Source organism: Enhydra lutris, unplaced genomic scaffold (genome assembly GCF_002288905.1).
Source record: "Enhydra lutris kenyoni isolate GAN:26980312 unplaced genomic scaffold, ASM228890v2 scaffoldscaffold52, whole genome shotgun sequence".
In the NCBI taxonomy this organism is placed as follows: domain Eukaryota; kingdom Metazoa; phylum Chordata; class Mammalia; order Carnivora; family Mustelidae; genus Enhydra; species Enhydra lutris.
In genome coordinates this window covers 543,569-567,042 of record NW_019154136.1, presented here as the reverse complement: position 1 = coordinate 567,042, position 23,474 = coordinate 543,569, and the positions used below count along the sequence as shown (strand labels likewise).

General features: G+C 45.5%; 1 protein-coding gene across 1 annotated transcript in view; it reads left to right on the top strand.

Moving 5' to 3' along the window:
* The window catches only part of LOC111157117 (RALBP1 associated Eps domain containing 2), a 220,828-nt gene that overhangs the window by 173,449 nt on the left and 23,905 nt on the right, over positions 1–23,474 (top strand). The window contains exons 15-16 of the mRNA XM_022518356.1: positions 7,388–7,471; positions 8,579–8,724. Coding sequence (XP_022374064.1) covers positions 7,388–7,471; positions 8,579–8,724 — 230 coding nt within the window. The remainder of the gene's footprint in view (positions 1–7,387; positions 7,472–8,578; positions 8,725–23,474) is intronic.

The following is a 23,474-nucleotide window of genomic DNA, read 5'->3' as shown; positions in this document are numbered from 1 at the left end:
AGTTAAGAAGCCTAGTTAGTTTTTGGTGCAGCACCTGTGGCCTTTTTCAGAGCAGGACCTTGGAGACTTGGTTTTCTCATCTCTTAAAGGAAGAGTCTGAGCCATCGATGGTCTCCAGTTGGTCTGGACTGGGTATGTAAAAATTACCCAGGGAGCTTGTTAAAATAGAAGTTTCTAATGCTCCACCCCTAGGAGATTCTAATTAGAGAAGTATGGAGTAGTATCCAAAAGTCTGTAATTTATAAAAATTCCCTGGATAATTCTCCTGTGCAGCTATATTTGGGAACCACTAGGCTTAGAAGGTCTAGAACAAACAGAATTAACTTGAGAAGGAATTTCTGGTCTGTTTGAAGATTCAGGTAATACTTATGTGCCTGGAGCAGGGTCCATATGGGCAAACTAATGTAGTCATGAAGCAGAGGCAAATTGGAGCCAGATGATAGAAGATCTTTAACTGGCTGAGGGTCCCTAAGGCCTGTGGTGCTATGCCATAGGCCGTAGGGACCAATTGAAGGGATTTGAGGGAAAAGTGTTGTGATGAGAGAAGGTGCTTTACAAAATTATTTCCTCAATGTGTGCAGTGCAGGGTGGATTGGACTGGGGAAAAAACAGAAGGCTAGAAAAAGACCCCCGGCAGCATTTCCAGTAGCCCAGGTAGGAGGTATAATGAGCACATGGACTTAGATGGGAGCTGTGGGACCTTTGCAAAGCTAGCCTGCCTGGGTGGGACTGAAATCTGGGACACGTTGTTTTACGCTGCTTTTAAAAATCCATAATTTGTCAGTGTTGAGTTCATTTGCCTTAAATATTATAATGAATGATTTTATTGTGTTGGGGTCCAGGAGCTTTTAAAGGAAGCGCAGTAAATAAATTCATGCAAAGAAGTGCTGGCGGCAGCAGCCGCTGCTATTGCAAGGAAGGAGGGAGGAAGGGAGAAACGAAGGGAGGCCTTTCTGGCCAGGCAGCAGCCCTATCCTTCCTTACCCTGCCTCCGCACTCCTGGGGAAGGGGGTCTAGCAGAGGTTCCCCGGAGCCGGATCTGCCAACCGCTCTGCAGAATGCTCCTCTCCAAGGATTAGGTGTGGAATGTGGCATTTGGCATTCAAGCCAATGGAATATTTTTCCTTTGTTCCTCTAAGACCCAGTGTGTAGGTCAGTGTTCTCCAAAGTGTGTTCCCCAGAACATTAGTTCTGCTGGATGTCAATAGGAGTTACATGAGAATGAGAAGTCAAAGCCAAATCAGTTTGGGCACTGTTGGGTTAAACAAAGGCAGTGGCTTCCTTCACCTCACAGGGTTTCAGAGTGTGTGTGACATGCTATTACCCCGTGAATTCCTAGGAGGGAGATAGACTATGCTGTGTTCCCTAAGCCTATCTGGAGATTCTCTTCCTCTAGGTGAGGGGGTGACAAACTATGGCCCACAGGCCAAATCTGTCCCACCATCGTGTTTTTGCAAATAAAGTTTATTGGAACACAGTCACACCCATTCATAGTGTTGTCTTCTTTGCCCGCTTTAACAGTCAGTAGCAGAGTTTCATGTTTGCATTGGAGACACAGAGTCCAAATGGCCTGTACACCTAAAAATATTTACTGTCTGTCTCTTTACAGAAAAAGTTTTCCTATCCCTGTCAAGGCAATTCATAGAACTGGTGTTCCCTGGAACCCCTATTTGAGAGATACTGCTTTAGGAAGAGAGTTGTTGTTCTAGCACTGCTTGTGATGAATCTACTTAATTTTGTTCAGCTTTTATGCTGCCATATTTCTTTTCCTCTTGCTTTAAATTCTTTCCTCTCAGCCATTTATCCATTGTTGGAGGTAAAAATCTGGCTCCCATGTGTCATTGTTCTTTCCTTTCATTTATCACATATCAGCAATCACAAGGATGTATCCAGTCTCAAGCCACGTAGCTCTCAATTCTGCCTATCCCCACTCCCACCAGACTGGTTCAAGTGACCATCAGCTCTTGTCTTCTTTTCATTTTCAGTCTCGTAAGTGAATTGCCTTCACCCACTGTGGGTTGCTTCTAGTACATTTTACTGATCGGGTTCACAGAATAGTCTTTCTAAAATGCAAATCTCGTCCTATCACTTCCCTACCTAAAATCTTGCAGTGCCCGTCACACCTCGGGGCTGTCAGGATAAGCTCCAAATCCTCAACATGGACATATCAGCTGAGATCTGGTTGGGAAAACAGAAACCACTCTAGGTATTTCACACTGGAAGAGATTTCATTTAAGGGATTAGGTACTTAAAGAATTAGCTGTGCTAGGGGAGCAAAAACAAGGGAAGGCCACCAGTCAGGTTTGCCACAATTTTCTGAATGTTGGCACATTGCAAGTACTAAAGGAAACAGCTAGAGGACCTCAGGCTGCCTGCAGCATCTGAGTAATGATTTGTGGGGAAATGCCTGAGGCCACTCGAAGATCTTCTGACCGCTGAATTCCATGCTTTTCTTCCCATCACTGCCCGAGCAGCAGTAACACAGCTTGTTTCTCTCACCTTCTTGGTTTCATGTCAGTGACTCTCAGAGTCAACAAGGAACATTATTAAAAGGAGATTGTATGAATGTTCTTCCCAGGCTTTTACCCCCTGCAACATAGAGAAGAGCCTGGAAATGGGGAATGGTGCTGAGTGGCGAATAGACCCTCTGGGACAGTGATCTCTAGGACCATGTGGGATCCACTCCACTGCCTTTCTCCAGCTTTGGCTGTCTTATTCTTCTCTACTGTTCACCCTGATTCCGCCCTACTAGACCCCAAATTTCAGACCTGTTAGAGTGTGTGTTCTTAGAGGCCTCACACAACTGACATTTCCTATCTCATAGTTTCTGTGGCTTAGCGATTTAGGAGAAACTAATCTGGTGGTTTCAGATCAGGGTCTCTCATTGGGCTTCAGTCATCTGAAGGCTTGACTGGAGCTGTAGGATCCCCCCTAAGATGGCTCTCCCACAAGCCTGGTTGGTGGGATGCCTTAATTCCTTGCTACATGGGCCGCTTGTTAGGACTGATTGAGTGTCCTCACAGGATGGCAGCTTTTTCCAGAGCAAGTAATCCTAGAGAGAGACCAAGGAGGTGACTACTAGAGTGCTTTAACTCCCTTGTTCTGGGAGCAATTTGCCTAGTGCCTCAGGTCTGGTACCCCAGAAGCAGAACATGAGATGAGGATTTTTGGAAAGTGATACATGAGATATGCGAAATAGATATCTGTATAACTGAATAACTGAACAAACCCTTCTTCTGGTGGAGAATCCAGATGCTTAGCCTTCCTGGGCCTGTGTCCATTTCTGGGGGAGCTAGCTGGGCAGGGACCATATTGTCCCATCAGTCATGGGAATGGGTGAAATCCCAGAACAGATCTCTACATTTGGAGTGGCAACACCTTCTAAGTCCATGGAACTCATACAGGCTTTTTCCTTGCAAAATTAGGATGAAACTATATTTCTTATTTGTGGATAGGGAATTATTGATATTAAAATATAATATAATATATATATATATATATATATATATATACATTTTTTTTAATTTGATAGACAGAGATTACAAGTAGTCAGAGAGGCAGGCAGGAGGGAGAGGAGGAAGCAGGTTCCCCGCTAAGCAGAGAGCCCGATACGGGGCTCGATCCCAGGACCCTGGGATCATGACCTGAGCCGAAGGCAGAGGCTCTAACCCACTGAGCCACTCAGGCGCCCCGAGATATATATTTTTAAAAGGAACCTTATCTGGAGTTTCAGTGAGCTCTTGGCTAAAAGTACATTTTTCTTGTCTTGCCACATCCTGGTTGGGTACCTGTTACATGGTGAGCCATGATCGAAGGACTGCCATTTGTTCTAGTAATTGTAATCCCTGGGATTCAGGCATTGGATTTCAGTTCAGACGATCAGAACTTTCAGACAAGACTTGTCCATATTGATAGAGTTGTTCCCATCTTTAATATATGGAGGGAAAAGAGAGTTACTGAGGCTCTCCTGTTTCATGGGTTATCATTCTGTCCAAGTTGTTACCTTAGAAAAGTCTGAAGAAATAGCAAAGAAATCTCCCCAGTTCATTCTGCTTTCCAGGTGCTAAACCTTACACTATTTTCCTGAGGGAAAGTGAAATAGTTTCTTGCAAAGAGGGGCTTTTGTAGCTCTAAATCTCATCTTTAGTTGTTGCTTTTTTTTTTTTAAACCACAAAGTTAGTTTTCTTTCCTCATCTCTTTTCCTGGGATAATGTCTGGCTCTGGTGAATCTCTGCCTTTCTGGGATCTTCGAGACTCCTGTGCTCCAGGCCCCAGGAGATTTCACTCCTCTGAATGGTCAGTAGATGGACCCATTGAGAATCAGTCATGGAGTGGGGAGGGGAGGTCTTCATGTTCCTCCCTGTGCGGGTTGGTGGTTGGATTCTACCTTGCAGAACCAAGGAGCTCTTTGTTCTCGGTGGTAGAGCAAGATAACCTAGGCCTTTGGATGCGATTTCAAGAAGGTAGATCTATAAATGGAAAAAAATTATCAGACATTTTTCACAACTGCTTTTTCATCCTTCCCAACTCCCACTCTATTGTTCTTTGGGTTTTTAGAACTGTGTCAGAGAAAGCAGAGACAACGACAGTGGCCACATCCTACTTTTGCTGTGCTCAGAATCCTTATTTTTGTTGAAAAAAGGGTCTGATTTATTGTTTCCCTCAGTATTTCCACAAGAGGGAGACTGCTCGTCTCCTCAGGAAAGGGAACATGAGGGCAAACATTTCTCTGCCTGATGATGGAGGGGAGCTGAGCAGGTGAAAGGGGGGGAGACTGGTCCATCACTCCTTTTCTCTCTGGCTGGCTGGCAGGATGTGTCATTGCATACCTGTGGTCCTGCAGAGGCCTGCATGTATAGACTTGAGGCCAGAACACTGGTGTTCCAAGCAACAGATTTGCGGATGGAAGAGGCAAGAAGGGGCATCAGGTCCCAGTTGTGTTATTCTGCAAGGTCAGGGGAATCCCTGCATTTGGGAGATTGTTAGCCATTAATAAAGCTGACATTGGGCCTGCGGATCGTTTTTTCTTTGCCTGCCTGCTTGCTTGCTTGCTTTCTTTCTTTCTTTCTTTCTTTCTTTCTTTCTTTCTTTTTTTGAGAGGGAGAGAGAGAGAATCCCAGGCAGGCCCCATGCCCAGTGAGGAGCCGGTCACTGGGCTTGATCTCAGGACCCTAGGACTATGTGCTGAGCCAAAATCAAGAGTGGCGCACTTAACTGACGGTGCCCCTTAGGAGCGCCTGGGCCTGTGGTCTTAAAATATGACCCCATTTGTCAGAACCCCCAGGAGAGGTGCCTGAACTCTTATATTCCCCTTACTCTTGACCAGGAATGGCTCCCAGATAGCTTTGCACGGCTATTGCCTGGGCAGTTCAAAACTCAGTGTGCCTGAAAGTGAGTTCCCCTTACATCTGCTTCTCTCCTGGTTCCTCTCTTGGGCTAGGCCTCTGCATGGTGGTGGTGTCCTAACTGGAGCTTCCTTTCTCACCATGCGTATGCACTGCCCCTCTCGCTGGCTGCTCTCTGCTTATCACTCAGGTCTTAGCTGTGACATCACCTTCGCCCAAGTCTTTGCTGACCCACACGGCCTGGGTGTTCCTGGAGCCCCCATACTTCCTCACCAAAGTCTGAATTCTACCAAAGCATGTTTGCCCTGTCATTTCTTTGCTTTTTCCACTAGACTTCAAGCTTATGTAAGAGAGGTCTAAGTATTATTTATCTTGAATACCAGCTCTAGCACGGGGCCTGCCTGCTATAGCTGGTCAGTTAATGTTTCTTGAACGAGTACCACTCGGGCCCAAGAAGAGTGCCTGAGGCTGTGAAGCTTAGTGGTCACAAGCCCACCGTTGGAACTGGAGGCCTAGGTTTGGACCCTGCTGTTTGTGTGACCTTGGGGGAGTTCCTCAGCTTCTTGATCCTCAGCTTCTTCACCAATAAGATGGGGGTGATAACTGTTTCCTAGGGCTGTGATGATGAAATGCTTTCATTCATGCAGAACACCTGGAGAACTGTGGGACACAGTGTTTGTTTTTCCAGATAGCTGTTGACAACAGCAGCAATGCAGTGATCCTTAATGGAAAGGAGAAGGCCATAAGCAAAATTTTGAATGAGAAGTCAGGCATGTGGAGTGCCTGCATAATGGGTTTGGAGAGGTGGAGAGGTGGTTGGGAACCGAGGTTTCTAGCTAGGGCAATGCAGATGGAAGAGCAGATAGGATTACTCTGGGAAAGGATGAATGGTGGTAGGAGGAATAGGAGAACCAAAGACAGAACCTTGAGGAATCCTACCTCTCAGGGATAAGAGGAGTCAAAACAGGAAAGAGAGAGAATGATTGCCGGTAGGAGACTGCAATGCATCAGATGCCAGGGACAGGAGTTTTAAAAAGATAGTCAGGGGTGCTGTGCTGGGCAGAAGTCTTGGGAGAAAACTAGAAGAGGCAGCAAGAATCCAGTAAATGGGGGAGCATTAGTGCCCTTGTGTGTTTCAGTAGAGGCAGAGGAAGGACGAAGCCAGGCTCTGCGAGGAGTTAGAGAAGGCCAGGTTGGGGACAGAATGGACACACCAAGGATGATTGTTGTGCTGCAGATGTGTAGGACTTTGTGGGTAGGGGTCTGATGTTACTATCATGAGGAAGTCACGTTAGTTCGTACGGAGGCTTTTTTCTTTGCATGTTAATACTTTGCATTGCTGGCTAATAGCAACTGAGTGTAGCCGGCCTCCTGGAGACGGGGAGCAGCCCATGGCGCCTGGTGTCCCGGTGCTCTCCTGCTTGGTTTTGTGGCACGTGCTACGTCTTGAAGGGCTTTGGGGGCAGTCCTCGCCAGTCTTCGTGCGTTTGTTCACTGATTCCATGCCACTTGGTAGCCTCAGCCTTTCTGCTTACCCCTTCCATCATGCTCTCCCACCCCTACATTTTTAAGGTAAAGAGTCCTATCTCTTAGAGTGTTTTTCTTAGGTATTTAATATTTTTTCAAGTTTCAGTGTTGTATTTTTGTTGTTGTTATGGTTACTGTTTTTATTAGTGCTTGGGTTAAAATTGTAATTCATTTCTTTCCCAGCCCTTTTTTTTTTCTCCTGATAAGCCTTATTTATTTGTTTATTTATTTTAGTTTGAGCTTGTAAAACATTCATTTTTAGCAATACCTATGTGTAGTTATGGACAACATTACCATGACCCCTTTTCCTAAGATTGAACATGATGGAAGGGGCATGAGAGGGAGTGGCAGGGTCTAGGGAAGGTTTTCTCAAGGATCCAAAGACTTGACCGTGCTTGGCAGCAAAGTGGTCTGAATCGGCTTCCACTGAGTGACATTTCCTAGGTTCTCTCCATTATATATTTAGGTGGTTATGTTTTTGCATTTTTATTTTCTGTATGATATTTTGCTACAGTCTGAACAAGCGTCTGAGGCCGAAATACAGCCCCAGCTGAACAGAGCCCCCTCTCAAGCTGCAGACAATAGTCCGACCAAGAAGGTAAGGCCTATGGGAAGGTGCCTCTGTGATAGCATTGTAAGCGCCCCCTGCCCCGTGCCCCCACCCGGGCTTCTTGGCTCTCTTTGCAAATCTGTTTTACTTTGATTTCAGTGTCCTGACCTGAATGTTAATGATCCTGCTTTCCTAGAACTTGGGTTCTTTGTGAGGATTGGGGTGCTGATGGTTCTTGGGCCTGCCCTTGATGTCACTGACAGTTTGCACTTCCTCTTCAGCCTCCAGCTAAACATGGAGGCCTTGTTTTTAACAAGTTCAGGAGGTACGATAGGGAGGGCCAAGTGCCTTTAGCAAAACTCTGTGCACTGCTGAGCCTCTAGGAGGGCCTGTGGTGGGGGGCGGGGTAGTCTGCCCTTCTTCCTCTGTGTGCCACAGTCCGTCCTTGCATCCCGGCGTCTTCACCTTAACCCCCCAGTGTCACTGAGTCCCAGGTCACTTACTCAGGAGGCGCTACTCAGTTGCCATGCTCTCTCTCCACCTTGTTACCTCTCCTTGCTGCTCTCCATTTTTCTAAGGCCCTCCTCTGCTCAGAGCATGGGCCCTGGGCTGGGGAGCACAGGTGAGGAGGGGCCTCCCAAACAGCAGGCTGGCTGTCTCCTTCGAGAAGACACTATGGCCCTTGAGCTTGCCTTCATATATGAATTGGAATGGAGGAATGAGGAGACCTTCACAAACTTCAAAACTCACAACATATTCCCACAAGCCCCAAAGTGAGATGAGTCTGCTCACAAAGTGAGCTTTGTCTGTAGTCAGAAGAGGCCTCATGCTGCGAGATGCACACAGCACTGAAAAAAGGGAGAGGGTGGACAGGTGGGCCACTGGAATCTCATTCCTGTGTCCTTTCAGGTGTGAAAAGTGGTAATAGACTGCAAGCATGGAAAGAAAAAAAAAAGGCCCCTAATATCTGATGTTTGTGTCCCCACCCCGTTCTTGCGAAGCCTTGAATCCGCCTTCTGTCATCAGGTGTGGGGTTTGAACAGAGTGTGCGCCTGACCTGGGAATAGGCCTAGGAGGAACATGAGGACATTGGTGTGGTGGGGAACATTTCAGTTTTTAACTTTTGGGTTTTATTGTTATGTATTTAATCCTCAGGACATACCATATTCTCAGCCTCCATCAAAGCCCATCCGAAGGAAATTCCGACCTGAAAACTCAGCTACAGAAAACCAAGAGCCGTCTAGCACTGTTGGTGGGCCAGCGTCCGCAGCGACCGGGAAACCCCACACAGCAGTCCAAAAGTAAGTACAGCAGATCAGGGAGGTCAGCAACCACCTTTTCAATCTTTGTATGTGTGTACATGTAAATCTGTTTACATATATACTAGTGGCCACGGAAGGGTGTGATTTCGTGGCTGCAGTTTTGTCTTACTCCTCTCTCTGCTGGTACTACAGGCTCCCCGTCACCTAGAGACCTAAGCTACAGGACTTAACCTGAGCCAAGGGGCAAGCGAGCACAAAGCTGCGGCATCTTAGTTTGGTTTGATTTCCCTCCCTTCCTTCCTCCTCTTCCTCTCCTTCCCACCCCTCTTCCTTGTGCTGGCCTACATTTTCCTAGGAAGAAGACAGTGACAAAAATGATGGTTTCTCCTCTTTGCCAGTCTTCATTTAGCAGTAATCGCACCTCAAATAAACCTCATTGGCTACGATACTGCCAGTGCGGAAAGCTCCCTCTTTGCCTGTCTTATGCCCCCCCCCACCCACCAGGGCAAATGGCTAGCTTCCTGGCCCTAAGCCCCAACTTTGAGTAGATGTGGCTTGTGATTTCTTTTCATACCCCATGAAAATTTTCTGTTGTTGATCATGTCAGCACAGAATGGTCACATGTGGAGCTTCCAGAATCTCTGTCTGACTGGCTGTAACAGACATTGGAGGAGGTGGTATGGGTGGGGGCGGGGGTGGTACCTGTGGACAAGGCCAGGAACTGAGAGAACAATGCTCTGGACAGACTGTTTTTCTCCAGAGGCTTTGGCTTCAAGAAAGGCTGTCACTTGCCTCAGTTTCCCTGTAGTGAAATTGAGCTAGGTGTTGAGGGCAGAAACCCGCTGCTGTGCGTGACTTCACAAGTGAACTAACATCACTTGTCACTAACATCCCTGCCCAAGATAAGCCCTGACACTGCTCTTGGGGCCTTGTCGATCCCAGAGCAAGATTCTGTGGGTGCAGCTTGCCTCGGAAGCCAAAACTCCATGGGGAATCTGTGCAGCACCTTCAGATGATGGTTTTTGTGTCTGTTTTTCCAAATAGACAGTTCCCTAGTGGTATCAGTGCATAAAGGAAATCTGTTTTGTCCTTAATGGCCCCTGAGAGCTTGGACTATCTTTCAGCCACTGTCAGGCCTGGGGGCTGGATCCCTGTCAGGGACAAAGATGGCTAAACTTGTTTCCATGAGCCACCCTGGCTTTGCAGTGTAATCCCTGCTTCACATTACTGCTGGACAGTCCGTGGCAGCTCCAGCAACCCCCACACTGGATGGACGGCAGCTGGCGGAGCTCACCCTGAGGTCTTTTTCAGTTTCTTTCCTTTGTCTGTGGGGTTTTTAAAAACAGTTTTATTGAGATATAATTCACATAGCATACATTTCACCCTTTTACGTGTACAGTTCAGTGGTTTTTAGTGTATCTACAAAGTTGTAAAACTGTTGCCACAAACTAATTTTAGAATATTTTTATTGCCCCCCAAAGAAATTCCATGCTGATCAGGAGTCACTTTCCATTTCCTGTCCCATGTCCCAGGCAACCACTAATCTACTTTCTGTCTTTATAGGTTTGCCTGTTCCGGCCATTTCATGTAGATGGAACCATGCAACATGTGGTCTTCTGTGGCTGACTTTTTTTCAGTTCACATAATGTGTTCAAGGTTTATCCATGTTTTTGCTAAAATCAGTACTTGGTTCTTTTTATTGCTAAATAATGTCCTATTGTATAGCTATACCACATTTTATTTACCTGCTCATCACTTGATGGACATTTGTGTTGGTTCCACTTTGAAGCTGTAAAGAATAATGCTGATCTATGGGTGGACAAGTTTTAGTATGGACTTGTGATTTCATTTGTCTTGAGTATGTACCTAGGAGTGGAATTGCTAGGTCATATGGTCACTCTGTATTTAATATTTTGAGGACTTGCCAAACTCTTTTTCCACAGTGGCTGCAGCATTTTACTGTCTTATCAGTAACATACAAGAGTTCTAATTTCTCCTGTTGTTTTTTTTTTTCCAACACTTGTTATCTTTAAAAAAAAGTGATTACAGCCATCCTAGTGGATGTGAATGGGTATTTCACTGTGTTTTTGATTTGCATTTCCCTAATGGCTAATGATATTGAGTATCTTTTCATGTGCTTATTGGCCATTTGTCTGTCTTCTTTGGGGAAATGTCTGCTCAGATCCTTTGCCCTTTTCTGCTTGGATTATTTATCTTTTTATTTTGAGTTATGAGTTCTTGACCTATGCTGGATGCAAGTCCCTTCCCAGATGTATGATTTGCAAGTATTTTCTCCCATTCTATACGTTGTTGTTTCACTTTCTTGATGCTGTCATTCGCAGCATATTAAAGACTTTTTTCCTGCATTTGCTTCTATAGGTTTTTATAGTTTTAGCTCTTACATTGAAACCCATGGTTAATTTTGAGTTCATGTTTGTGTATAGTGTGAGGAAGGGGCCCAACTTCATTCTTTTGCATATAGATACACATTTGTCCCCGCATCATTTGTTGAAAGGAGATACTTTCTTTGATCTGCCTGGCTAGTGACAGTCCCTCATTGTGATGCTCTCTCACTGATTAGGTGAGCACATGGTGTCCGACTGAGAGAGGCTAGCTACCACAGCAGCCCAAACAGTGCTGTAAATATCAAGGATGTAAGCTTTGGGTCAGGGAATTCTGTACAGCTTATTTTGCTAGACTAGTTTATTTTGGGGTAGTAAGAAGCAGCTTAACATTCATCTTTTTTTAAGCCCTGGATAGAGAAACAGCTAGACCCATGAGTTATAGTTAGTCTATATAGTTCTTTCTCAACCAGGCTTCTGGGAAAGAATGAAACTCTGATGCCCTTAGACATCCATTGTCTGTAGGAACTTAACCTCTCTCCTATGCATGTAGAGTGGTCTTTACTGTGTATGGTTTTGGGGAAAATTGGGAAAAGAGTCATAAATAATTTTCTTAATTGTCTAACAGAACAGTGGTTTAAAAAGGCCAAAAAAAATAAACTAGTTGTAAAATGGTCATCACCTCTTTGGGAAATGAATATCAGAATTGACCTGTTGTAAGAAGCAAATTCTCCTTCAGATATCATCATTGTCTATTTCATTTAGGGCAAAGGAAAAATGAAATAGTCTCTCCAAGTGAGCTGCTGAGTCCAGATATGACTAATAAACAACTCTTGGATTGTGTCAAAATTACTGAGCTGCTTGTAAGGACAAAAGTGGTTTTTTTTAAAGAAATAATTTGGCTTACTTGGTTTTCCCTCACATCTTGTGCATCTAGTAAAGATGGACTTTGGGAAAATAAAATGGTTTGAAGAGTTTGGAGAGAGAGGATATTGTATAACAGTACTGTGAAACTGTGCCTGCCTCCGTGGCTTTGCTCTTCTCTGTAACCTCCGGAAGTGTCCTGGACCACCCCAGGGCATGCCCAGCAGCTGGTGTGGCAGTGTCTGCTTGCCTGCGTGACATTCTCAGTGTGGTTGGGATTCTCTTTTCCCTCCTGCTTCATGGTTGGCCGTCCTGGCATGTCCGTGGGGTCGATGAGTGGCATCCCTAATGAAAACCTGCCATTTCCAAGGAGACAAAAGGCAATACAAGTTCAGTTCTTAGAAGCTGTGCTCATAATTCCTTGGGAGAAATCAGGGCTCAGTTGGAAGGCTAAGAAGATTTTTCTCATCTAGAGACCCCAGCTTATATTCTTTCAAATATTGGTTTAGCTGTTTGAATGAAACCCAGTTAACAGGCACTCAGATAACATAGAAATTGACTTCTTTCTTGTCTAAACGTCTGAGTTGGTGAGTGGTCCGGAAGCATAGAGTAGCTCTGTGCAGGAACCCAGCTGCCTTCCCATATTCTTATTCTATTTTTTTTCAAGATTTTATTTATTTATTTGACAGAGGGATCATAAGTAGTCAGAGAATAGGGAGAGACAGAGGGGGAAGCAGGCTCCCCGCCAAGCAGAGAGCTCGATGTAGGGCTTGATCCCAGGACCCCAAGATCATGACCTGAGCCGAAGGCAGAGGCTTAACCCACTGAGCCACCCAGGTGAGAGAGCCCGATACGGGGCTCGATCCCAGGACCCTGGGATCATGACCTGAGCCGAAGGCAGAGGCTCTAACCCACTGAGCCACTCAGGCGCCCCGAGATATATATTTTTAAAAGGAACCTTATCTGGAGTTTCAGTGAGCTCTTGGCTAAAAGTACATTTTTCTTGTCTTGCCACATCCTGGTTGGGTACCTGTTACATGGTGAGCCATGATCGAAGGACTGCCATTTGTTCTAGTAATTGTAATCCCTGGGATTCAGGCATTGGATTTCAGTTCAGACGATCAGAACTTTCAGACAAGACTTGTCCATATTGATAGAGTTGTTCCCATCTTTAATATATGGAGGGAAAAGAGAGTTACTGAGGCTCTCCTGTTTCATGGGTTATCATTCTGTCCAAGTTGTTACCTTAGAAAAGTCTGAAGAAATAGCAAAGAAATCTCCCCAGTTCATTCTGCTTTCCAGGTGCTAAACCTTACACTATTTTCCTGAGGGAAAGTGAAATAGTTTCTTGCAAAGAGGGGCTTTTGTAGCTCTAAATCTCATCTTTAGTTGTTGCTTTTTTTTTTTTAAACCACAAAGTTAGTTTTCTTTCCTCATCTCTTTTCCTGGGATAATGTCTGGCTCTGGTGAATCTCTGCCTTTCTGGGATCTTCGAGACTCCTGTGCTCCAGGCCCCAGGAGATTTCACTCCTCTGAATGGTCAGTAGATGGACCCATTGAGAATCAGTCATGGAGTGGGGAGGGGAGGTCTTCATGTTCCTCCCTGTGCGGGTTGGTGGTTGGATTCTACCTTGCAGAACCAAGGAGCTCTTTGTTCTCGGTGGTAGAGCAAGATAACCTAGGCCTTTGGATGCGATTTCAAGAAGGTAGATCTATAAATGGAAAAAAATTATCAGACATTTTTCACAACTGCTTTTTCATCCTTCCCAACTCCCACTCTATTGTTCTTTGGGTTTTTAGAACTGTGTCAGAGAAAGCAGAGACAACGACAGTGGCCACATCCTACTTTTGCTGTGCTCAGAATCCTTATTTTTGTTGAAAAAAGGGTCTGATTTATTGTTTCCCTCAGTATTTCCACAAGAGGGAGACTGCTCGTCTCCTCAGGAAAGGGAACATGAGGGCAAACATTTCTCTGCCTGATGATGGAGGGGAGCTGAGCAGGTGAAAGGGGGGGAGACTGGTCCATCACTCCTTTTCTCTCTGGCTGGCTGGCAGGATGTGTCATTGCATACCTGTGGTCCTGCAGAGGCCTGCATGTATAGACTTGAGGCCAGAACACTGGTGTTCCAAGCAACAGATTTGCGGATGGAAGAGGCAAGAAGGGGCATCAGGTCCCAGTTGTGTTATTCTGCAAGGTCAGGGGAATCCCTGCATTTGGGAGATTGTTAGCCATTAATAAAGCTGACATTGGGCCTGCGGATCGTTTTTTCTTTGCCTGCCTGCTTGCTTGCTTGCTTTCTTTCTTTCTTTCTTTCTTTCTTTCTTTCTTTCTTTTTTTGAGAGGGAGAGAGAGAGAATCCCAGGCAGGCCCCATGCCCAGTGAGGAGCCGGTCACTGGGCTTGATCTCAGGACCCTAGGACTATGTGCTGAGCCAAAATCAAGAGTGGCGCACTTAACTGACGGTGCCCCTTAGGAGCGCCTGGGCCTGTGGTCTTAAAATATGACCCCATTTGTCAGAACCCCCAGGAGAGGTGCCTGAACTCTTATATTCCCCTTACTCTTGACCAGGAATGGCTCCCAGATAGCTTTGCACGGCTATTGCCTGGGCAGTTCAAAACTCAGTGTGCCTGAAAGTGAGTTCCCCTTACATCTGCTTCTCTCCTGGTTCCTCTCTTGGGCTAGGCCTCTGCATGGTGGTGGTGTCCTAACTGGAGCTTCCTTTCTCACCATGCGTATGCACTGCCCCTCTCGCTGGCTGCTCTCTGCTTATCACTCAGGTCTTAGCTGTGACATCACCTTCGCCCAAGTCTTTGCTGACCCACACGGCCTGGGTGTTCCTGGAGCCCCCATACTTCCTCACCAAAGTCTGAATTCTACCAAAGCATGTTTGCCCTGTCATTTCTTTGCTTTTTCCACTAGACTTCAAGCTTATGTAAGAGAGGTCTAAGTATTATTTATCTTGAATACCAGCTCTAGCACGGGGCCTGCCTGCTATAGCTGGTCAGTTAATGTTTCTTGAACGAGTACCACTCGGGCCCAAGAAGAGTGCCTGAGGCTGTGAAGCTTAGTGGTCACAAGCCCACCGTTGGAACTGGAGGCCTAGGTTTGGACCCTGCTGTTTGTGTGACCTTGGGGGAGTTCCTCAGCTTCTTGATCCTCAGCTTCTTCACCAATAAGATGGGGGTGATAACTGTTTCCTAGGGCTGTGATGATGAAATGCTTTCATTCATGCAGAACACCTGGAGAACTGTGGGACACAGTGTTTGTTTTTCCAGATAGCTGTTGACAACAGCAGCAATGCAGTGATCCTTAATGGAAAGGAGAAGGCCATAAGCAAAATTTTGAATGAGAAGTCAGGCATGTGGAGTGCCTGCATAATGGGTTTGGAGAGGTGGAGAGGTGGTTGGGAACCGAGGTTTCTAGCTAGGGCAATGCAGATGGAAGAGCAGATAGGATTACTCTGGGAAAGGATGAATGGTGGTAGGAGGAATAGGAGAACCAAAGACAGAACCTTGAGGAATCCTACCTCTCAGGGATAAGAGGAGTCAAAACAGGAAAGAGAGAGAATGATTGCCGGTAGGAGACTGCAATGCATCAGATGCCAGGGACAGGAGTTTTAAAAAGATAGTCAGGGGTGCTGTGCTGGGCAGAAGTCTTGGGAGAAAACTAGAAGAGGCAGCAAGAATCCAGTAAATGGGGGAGCATTAGTGCCCTTGTGTGTTTCAGTAGAGGCAGAGGAAGGACGAAGCCAGGCTCTGCGAGGAGTTAGAGAAGGCCAGGTTGGGGACAGAATGGACACACCAAGGATGATTGTTGTGCTGCAGATGTGTAGGACTTTGTGGGTAGGGGTCTGATGTTACTATCATGAGGAAGTCACGTTAGTTCGTACGGAGGCTTTTTTCTTTGCATGTTAATACTTTGCATTGCTGGCTAATAGCAACTGAGTGTAGCCGGCCTCCTGGAGACGGGGAGCAGCCCATGGCGCCTGGTGTCCCGGTGCTCTCCTGCTTGGTTTTGTGGCACGTGCTACGTCTTGAAGGGCTTTGGGGGCAGTCCTCGCCAGTCTTCGTGCGTTTGTTCACTGATTCCATGCCACTTGGTAGCCTCAGCCTTTCTGCTTACCCCTTCCATCATGCTCTCCCACCCCTACATTTTTAAGGTAAAGAGTCCTATCTCTTAGAGTGTTTTTCTTAGGTATTTAATATTTTTTCAAGTTTCAGTGTTGTATTTTTGTTGTTGTTATGGTTACTGTTTTTATTAGTGCTTGGGTTAAAATTGTAATTCATTTCTTTCCCAGCCCTTTTTTTTTTCTCCTGATAAGCCTTATTTATTTGTTTATTTATTTTAGTTTGAGCTTGTAAAACATTCATTTTTAGCAATACCTATGTGTAGTTATGGACAACATTACCATGACCCCTTTTCCTAAGATTGAACATGATGGAAGGGGCATGAGAGGGAGTGGCAGGGTCTAGGGAAGGTTTTCTCAAGGATCCAAAGACTTGACCGTGCTTGGCAGCAAAGTGGTCTGAATCGGCTTCCACTGAGTGACATTTCCTAGGTTCTCTCCATTATATATTTAGGTGGTTATGTTTTTGCATTTTTATTTTCTGTATGATATTTTGCTACAGTCTGAACAAGCGTCTGAGGCCGAAATACAGCCCCAGCTGAACAGAGCCCCCTCTCAAGCTGCAGACAATAGTCCGACCAAGAAGGTAAGGCCTATGGGAAGGTGCCTCTGTGATAGCATTGTAAGCGCCCCCTGCCCCGTGCCCCCACCCGGGCTTCTTGGCTCTCTTTGCAAATCTGTTTTACTTTGATTTCAGTGTCCTGACCTGAATGTTAATGATCCTGCTTTCCTAGAACTTGGGTTCTTTGTGAGGATTGGGGTGCTGATGGTTCTTGGGCCTGCCCTTGATGTCACTGACAGTTTGCACTTCCTCTTCAGCCTCCAGCTAAACATGGAGGCCTTGTTTTTAACAAGTTCAGGAGGTACGATAGGGAGGGCCAAGTGCCTTTAGCAAAACTCTGTGCACTGCTGAGCCTCTAGGAGGGCCTGTGGTGGGGGGCGGGGTAGTCTGCCCTTCTTCCTCTGTGTGCCACAGTCCGTCCTTGCATCCCGGCGTCTTCACCTTAACCCCCCAGTGTCACTGAGTCCCAGGTCACTTACTCAGGAGGCGCTACTCAGTTGCCATGCTCTCTCTCCACCTTGTTACCTCTCCTTGCTGCTCTCCATTTTTCTAAGGCCCTCCTCTGCTCAGAGCATGGGCCCTGGGCTGGGGAGCACAGGTGAGGAGGGGCCTCCCAAACAGCAGGCTGGCTGTCTCCTTCGAGAAGACACTATGGCCCTTGAGCTTGCCTTCATATATGAATTGGAATGGAGGAATGAGGAGACCTTCACAAACTTCAAAACTCACAACATATTCCCACAAGCCCCAAAGTGAGATGAGTCTGCTCACAAAGTGAGCTTTGTCTGTAGTCAGAAGAGGCCTCATGCTGCGAGATGCACACAGCACTGAAAAAAGGGAGAGGGTGGACAGGTGGGCCACTGGAATCTCATTCCTGTGTCCTTTCAGGTGTGAAAAGTGGTAATAGACTGCAAGCATGGAAAGAAAAAAAAAAGGCCCCTAATATCTGATGTTTGTGTCCCCACCCCGTTCTTGCGAAGCCTTGAATCCGCCTTCTGTCATCAGGTGTGGGGTTTGAACAGAGTGTGCGCCTGACCTGGGAATAGGCCTAGGAGGAACATGAGGACATTGGTGTGGTGGGGAACATTTCAGTTTTTAACTTTTGGGTTTTATTGTTATGTATTTAATCCTCAGGACATACCATATTCTCAGCCTCCATCAAAGCCCATCCGAAGGAAATTCCGACCTGAAAACTCAGCTACAGAAAACCAAGAGCCGTCTAGCACTGTTGGTGGGCCAGCGTCCGCAGCGACCGGGAAACCCCACACAGCAGTCCAAAAGTAAGTACAGCAGATCAGGGAGGTCAGCAACCACCTTTTCAATCTTTGTATGTGTGTACATGTAAATCTGTTTACATATATACTAGTGGCCACGGAAGGGTGTGATTTCGTGGCTGCAGTTTTGTCTTACTCCTCTCTCTGCTGGTACTACAGGCTCCCCGTCACCTAGAGACCTAAGCTACAGGACTTAACCTGAGCCAAGGGGCAAGCGAGCACAAAGCTGCGGCATCTTAGTTTGGTTTGATTTCCCTCCCTTCCTTCCTCCTCTTCCTCTCCTTCCCACCCCTCTTCCTTGTGCTGGCCTACATTTTCCTAGGAAGAAGACAGTGACAAAAATGATGGTTTCTCCTCTTTGCCAGTCTTCATTTAGCAGTAATCGCACCTCAAATAAACCTCATTGGCTACGATACTGCCAGTGCGGAAAGCTCCCTCTTTGCCTGTCTTATGCCCCCCCCCACCCACCAGGGCAAATGGCTAGCTTCCTGGCCCTAAGCCCCAACTTTGAGTAGATGTGGCTTGTGATTTCTTTTCATACCCCATGAAAATTTTCTGTTGTTGATCATGTCAGCACAGAATGGTCACATGTGGAGCTTCCAGAATCTCTGTCTGACTGGCTGTAACAGACATTGGAGGAGGTGGTATGGGTGGGGGCGGGGGTGGTACCTGTGGACAAGGCCAGGAACTGAGAGAACAATGCTCTGGACAGACTGTTTTTCTCCAGAGGCTTTGGCTTCAAGAAAGGCTGTCACTTGCCTCAGTTTCCCTGTAGTGAAATTGAGCTAGGTGTTGAGGGCAGAAACCCGCTGCTGTGCGTGACTTCACAAGTGAACTAACATCACTTGTCACTAACATCCCTGCCCAAGATAAGCCCTGACACTGCTCTTGGGGCCTTGTCGATCCCAGAGCAAGATTCTGTGGGTGCAGCTTGCCTCGGAAGCCAAAACTCCATGGGGAATCTGTGCAGCACCTTCAGATGATGGTTTTTGTGTCTGTTTTTCCAAATAGACAGTTCCCTAGTGGTATCAGTGCATAAAGGAAATCTGTTTTGTCCTTAATGGCCCCTGAGAGCTTGGACTATCTTTCAGCCACTGTCAGGCCTGGGGGCTGGATCCCTGTCAGGGACAAAGATGGCTAAACTTGTTTCCATGAGCCACCCTGGCTTTGCAGTGTAATCCCTGCTTCACATTACTGCTGGACAGTCCGTGGCAGCTCCAGCAACCCCCACACTGGATGGACGGCAGCTGGCGGAGCTCACCCTGAGGTCTTTTTCAGTTTCTTTCCTTTGTCTGTGGGGTTTTTAAAAACAGTTTTATTGAGATATAATTCACATAGCATACATTTCACCCTTTTACGTGTACAGTTCAGTGGTTTTTAGTGTATCTACAAAGTTGTAAAACTGTTGCCACAAACTAATTTTAGAATATTTTTATTGCCCCCCAAAGAAATTCCATGCTGATCAGGAGTCACTTTCCATTTCCTGTCCCATGTCCCAGGCAACCACTAATCTACTTTCTGTCTTTATAGGTTTGCCTGTTCCGGCCATTTCATGTAGATGGAACCATGCAACATGTGGTCTTCTGTGGCTGACTTTTTTTCAGTTCACATAATGTGTTCAAGGTTTATCCATGTTTTTGCTAAAATCAGTACTTGGTTCTTTTTATTGCTAAATAATGTCCTATTGTATAGCTATACCACATTTTATTTACCTGCTCATCACTTGATGGACATTTGTGTTGGTTCCACTTTGAAGCTGTAAAGAATAATGCTGATCTATGGGTGGACAAGTTTTAGTATGGACTTGTGATTTCATTTGTCTTGAGTATGTACCTAGGAGTGGAATTGCTAGGTCATATGGTCACTCTGTATTTAATATTTTGAGGACTTGCCAAACTCTTTTTCCACAGTGGCTGCAGCATTTTACTGTCTTATCAGTAACATACAAGAGTTCTAATTTCTCCTGTTGTTTTTTTTTTTCCAACACTTGTTATCTTTAAAAAAAAGTGATTACAGCCATCCTAGTGGATGTGAATGGGTATTTCACTGTGTTTTTGATTTGCATTTCCCTAATGGCTAATGATATTGAGTATCTTTTCATGTGCTTATTGGCCATTTGTCTGTCTTCTTTGGGGAAATGTCTGCTCAGATCCTTTGCCCTTTTCTGCTTGGATTATTTATCTTTTTATTTTGAGTTATGAGTTCTTGACCTATGCTGGATGCAAGTCCCTTCCCAGATGTATGATTTGCAAGTATTTTCTCCCATTCTATACGTTGTTGTTTCACTTTCTTGATGCTGTCATTCGCAGCATATTAAAGACTTTTTTCCTGCATTTGCTTCTATAGGTTTTTATAGTTTTAGCTCTTACATTGAAACCCATGGTTAATTTTGAGTTCATGTTTGTGTATAGTGTGAGGAAGGGGCCCAACTTCATTCTTTTGCATATAGATACACATTTGTCCCCGCATCATTTGTTGAAAGGAGATACTTTCTTTGATCTGCCTGGCTAGTGACAGTCCCTCATTGTGATGCTCTCTCACTGATTAGGTGAGCACATGGTGTCCGACTGAGAGAGGCTAGCTACCACAGCAGCCCAAACAGTGCTGTAAATATCAAGGATGTAAGCTTTGGGTCAGGGAATTCTGTACAGCTTATTTTGCTAGACTAGTTTATTTTGGGGTAGTAAGAAGCAGCTTAACATTCATCTTTTTTTAAGCCCTGGATAGAGAAACAGCTAGACCCATGAGTTATAGTTAGTCTATATAGTTCTTTCTCAACCAGGCTTCTGGGAAAGAATGAAACTCTGATGCCCTTAGACATCCATTGTCTGTAGGAACTTAACCTCTCTCCTATGCATGTAGAGTGGTCTTTACTGTGTATGGTTTTGGGGAAAATTGGGAAAAGAGTCATAAATAATTTTCTTAATTGTCTAACAGAACAGTGGTTTAAAAAGGCCAAAAAAAATAAACTAGTTGTAAAATGGTCATCACCTCTTTGGGAAATGAATATCAGAATTGACCTGTTGTAAGAAGCAAATTCTCCTTCAGATATCATCATTGTCTATTTCATTTAGGGCAAAGGAAAAATGAAATAGTCTCTCCAAGTGAGCTGCTGAGTCCAGATATGACTAATAAACAACTCTTGGATTGTGTCAAAATTACTGAGCTGCTTGTAAGGACAAAAGTGGTTTTTTTTAAAGAAATAATTTGGCTTACTTGGTTTTCCCTCACATCTTGTGCATCTAGTAAAGATGGACTTTGGGAAAATAAAATGGTTTGAAGAGTTTGGAGAGAGAGGATATTGTATAACAGTACTGTGAAACTGTGCCTGCCTCCGTGGCTTTGCTCTTCTCTGTAACCTCCGGAAGTGTCCTGGACCACCCCAGGGCATGCCCAGCAGCTGGTGTGGCAGTGTCTGCTTGCCTGCGTGACATTCTCAGTGTGGTTGGGATTCTCTTTTCCCTCCTGCTTCATGGTTGGCCGTCCTGGCATGTCCGTGGGGTCGATGAGTGGCATCCCTAATGAAAACCTGCCATTTCCAAGGAGACAAAAGGCAATACAAGTTCAGTTCTTAGAAGCTGTGCTCATAATTCCTTGGGAGAAATCAGGGCTCAGTTGGAAGGCTAAGAAGATTTTTCTCATCTAGAGACCCCAGCTTATATTCTTTCAAATATTGGTTTAGCTGTTTGAATGAAACCCAGTTAACAGGCACTCAGATAACATAGAAATTGACTTCTTTCTTGTCTAAACGTCTGAGTTGGTGAGTGGTCCGGAAGCATAGAGTAGCTCTGTGCAGGAACCCAGCTGCCTTCCCATATTCTTATTCTATTTTTTTTCAAGATTTTATTTATTTATTTGACAGAGGGATCATAAGTAGTCAGAGAATAGGGAGAGACAGAGGGGGAAGCAGGCTCCCCGCCAAGCAGAGAGCTCGATGTAGGGCTTGATCCCAGGACCCCAAGATCATGACCTGAGCCGAAGGCAGAGGCTTAACCCACTGAGCCACCCAGGTGCCCCCCATATTCTTATTCTAGATCCCCATGGGGGTTGTCTTTATCCCTATGGTTGAAGATGGCACCCAGGTGCCCCCCCATATTCTTATTCTAGATCCCCATGGGGGTTGTCTTTATCCCTGTGGTTGAAGAGGAAGGCTGGTTTGCCTTCCTCACTCCACTCACATTTCAGGCCCCAGAGAGGGGGAAGGAACAAATGGAGAGAAAACAGACTACTTTGAAGGGTATGACTCAGAAGTGGCATCTCTGATCCCATTGGCCCAAACGTAGTCGTATGGCCTTACCTACCTACAAGAGAGACTGGGAAATGTAGCTTCTAGTTGGAGGGCCATGTGCCTCACTCAAACTGAGAATGATAGGCTACTGCAGATATGAAGGCACAGGAATAGGTTTTGGAGGATAATCTGCCACAAAACCTTGAGTGGACAGTGCCTCACGATGCTGCTGTTCTGGATTGATAAATAGCATGACACACAATAGAACCAGACAAAATAAATATCTGCTTAAGCGTTACTCCTTCACTTTCCTCCCTGGAAACCAGAGCAGTTCCAGAGAAGCCTGGAAGAATGAGTAAAAATATTAAGAGAACCTGGAGAGACTATGGAAGCAACTGTTAAGAGGGTGAGGCAGGTTAAATGCTCTGCTGACCCCTTCAGAGGTATTCTGGGCTTGATCTTATCTTTGTGTTATTTAGGGCTCCTTTGGTAGCAAATAATAAAAGGCAACTCGAGGTAGCAAAAGATACTCTTTATTATAAGGGTATAGGTGTGACTCAGGGAAATCAGTGGCAGGAGTGGATCAGAAGAGAACATTGCAAACCTTCTGGGGCTCATTTTGATGCCTCTCAGTTTTCGTAAGGTGTTTTTGACATTTTTATCTGTAAAGACTCCTCACCTTCAGCTCCAGAGATCCCATTCTCACTGTGCGGGCCCAGGCTGAACTAAACTATTAGCCATAACTCAAGTCCTTTGGAGGGAGAGTCTGGTCAGCTCAGCATGGGCAGCATCCATTCAAGTGTCAAAGTCGAGGGCAAGGTTTTCTCGAGACAAAAAGAACTGCCTGCCAGGGGCTCATCCTTGTGGAGGAGGTGGAGGGAGATGGAGCCAGTTCCCAAAGGAGGGGGAAACCGTTAGGAGCTGGACACACATGGTGTGGTAGTAGCGTAAGGAGGGGCATCAAGTTCTGATCAACATCTTTTTAAAAACTTTTTATTTTGGTACAATTATTGTTTCACAGGAAATTACAAAAACAATACGGAGCAGTCTTGTGGCTCTTTTACCTAGTTTCTCCTAATGATTACATTTTACCTAACTCTCGAACAATATCAAAACAAGGAAACTGACATTGGGGCAGCGTATGCATAGTTCCATGCCATTTAATCACATGTGTAGAGTCTTGTAACTGCCACTGTAATCAAGGTACAGAAATCAGACCTACCCTCTCCTCATCACCATTCCTTACTCCTGGCCACCACTGGTCTGTTTCCCATCTCTAGAATTTTTTCATTTTGAGAATGTTATATAAATAAAATCACACAGCATGTGCCCTTCTGAGTTTAGCTTTTTTTCACTTGGCACAGTCTCTTGACATCTAAGTTACATATCTCAGTG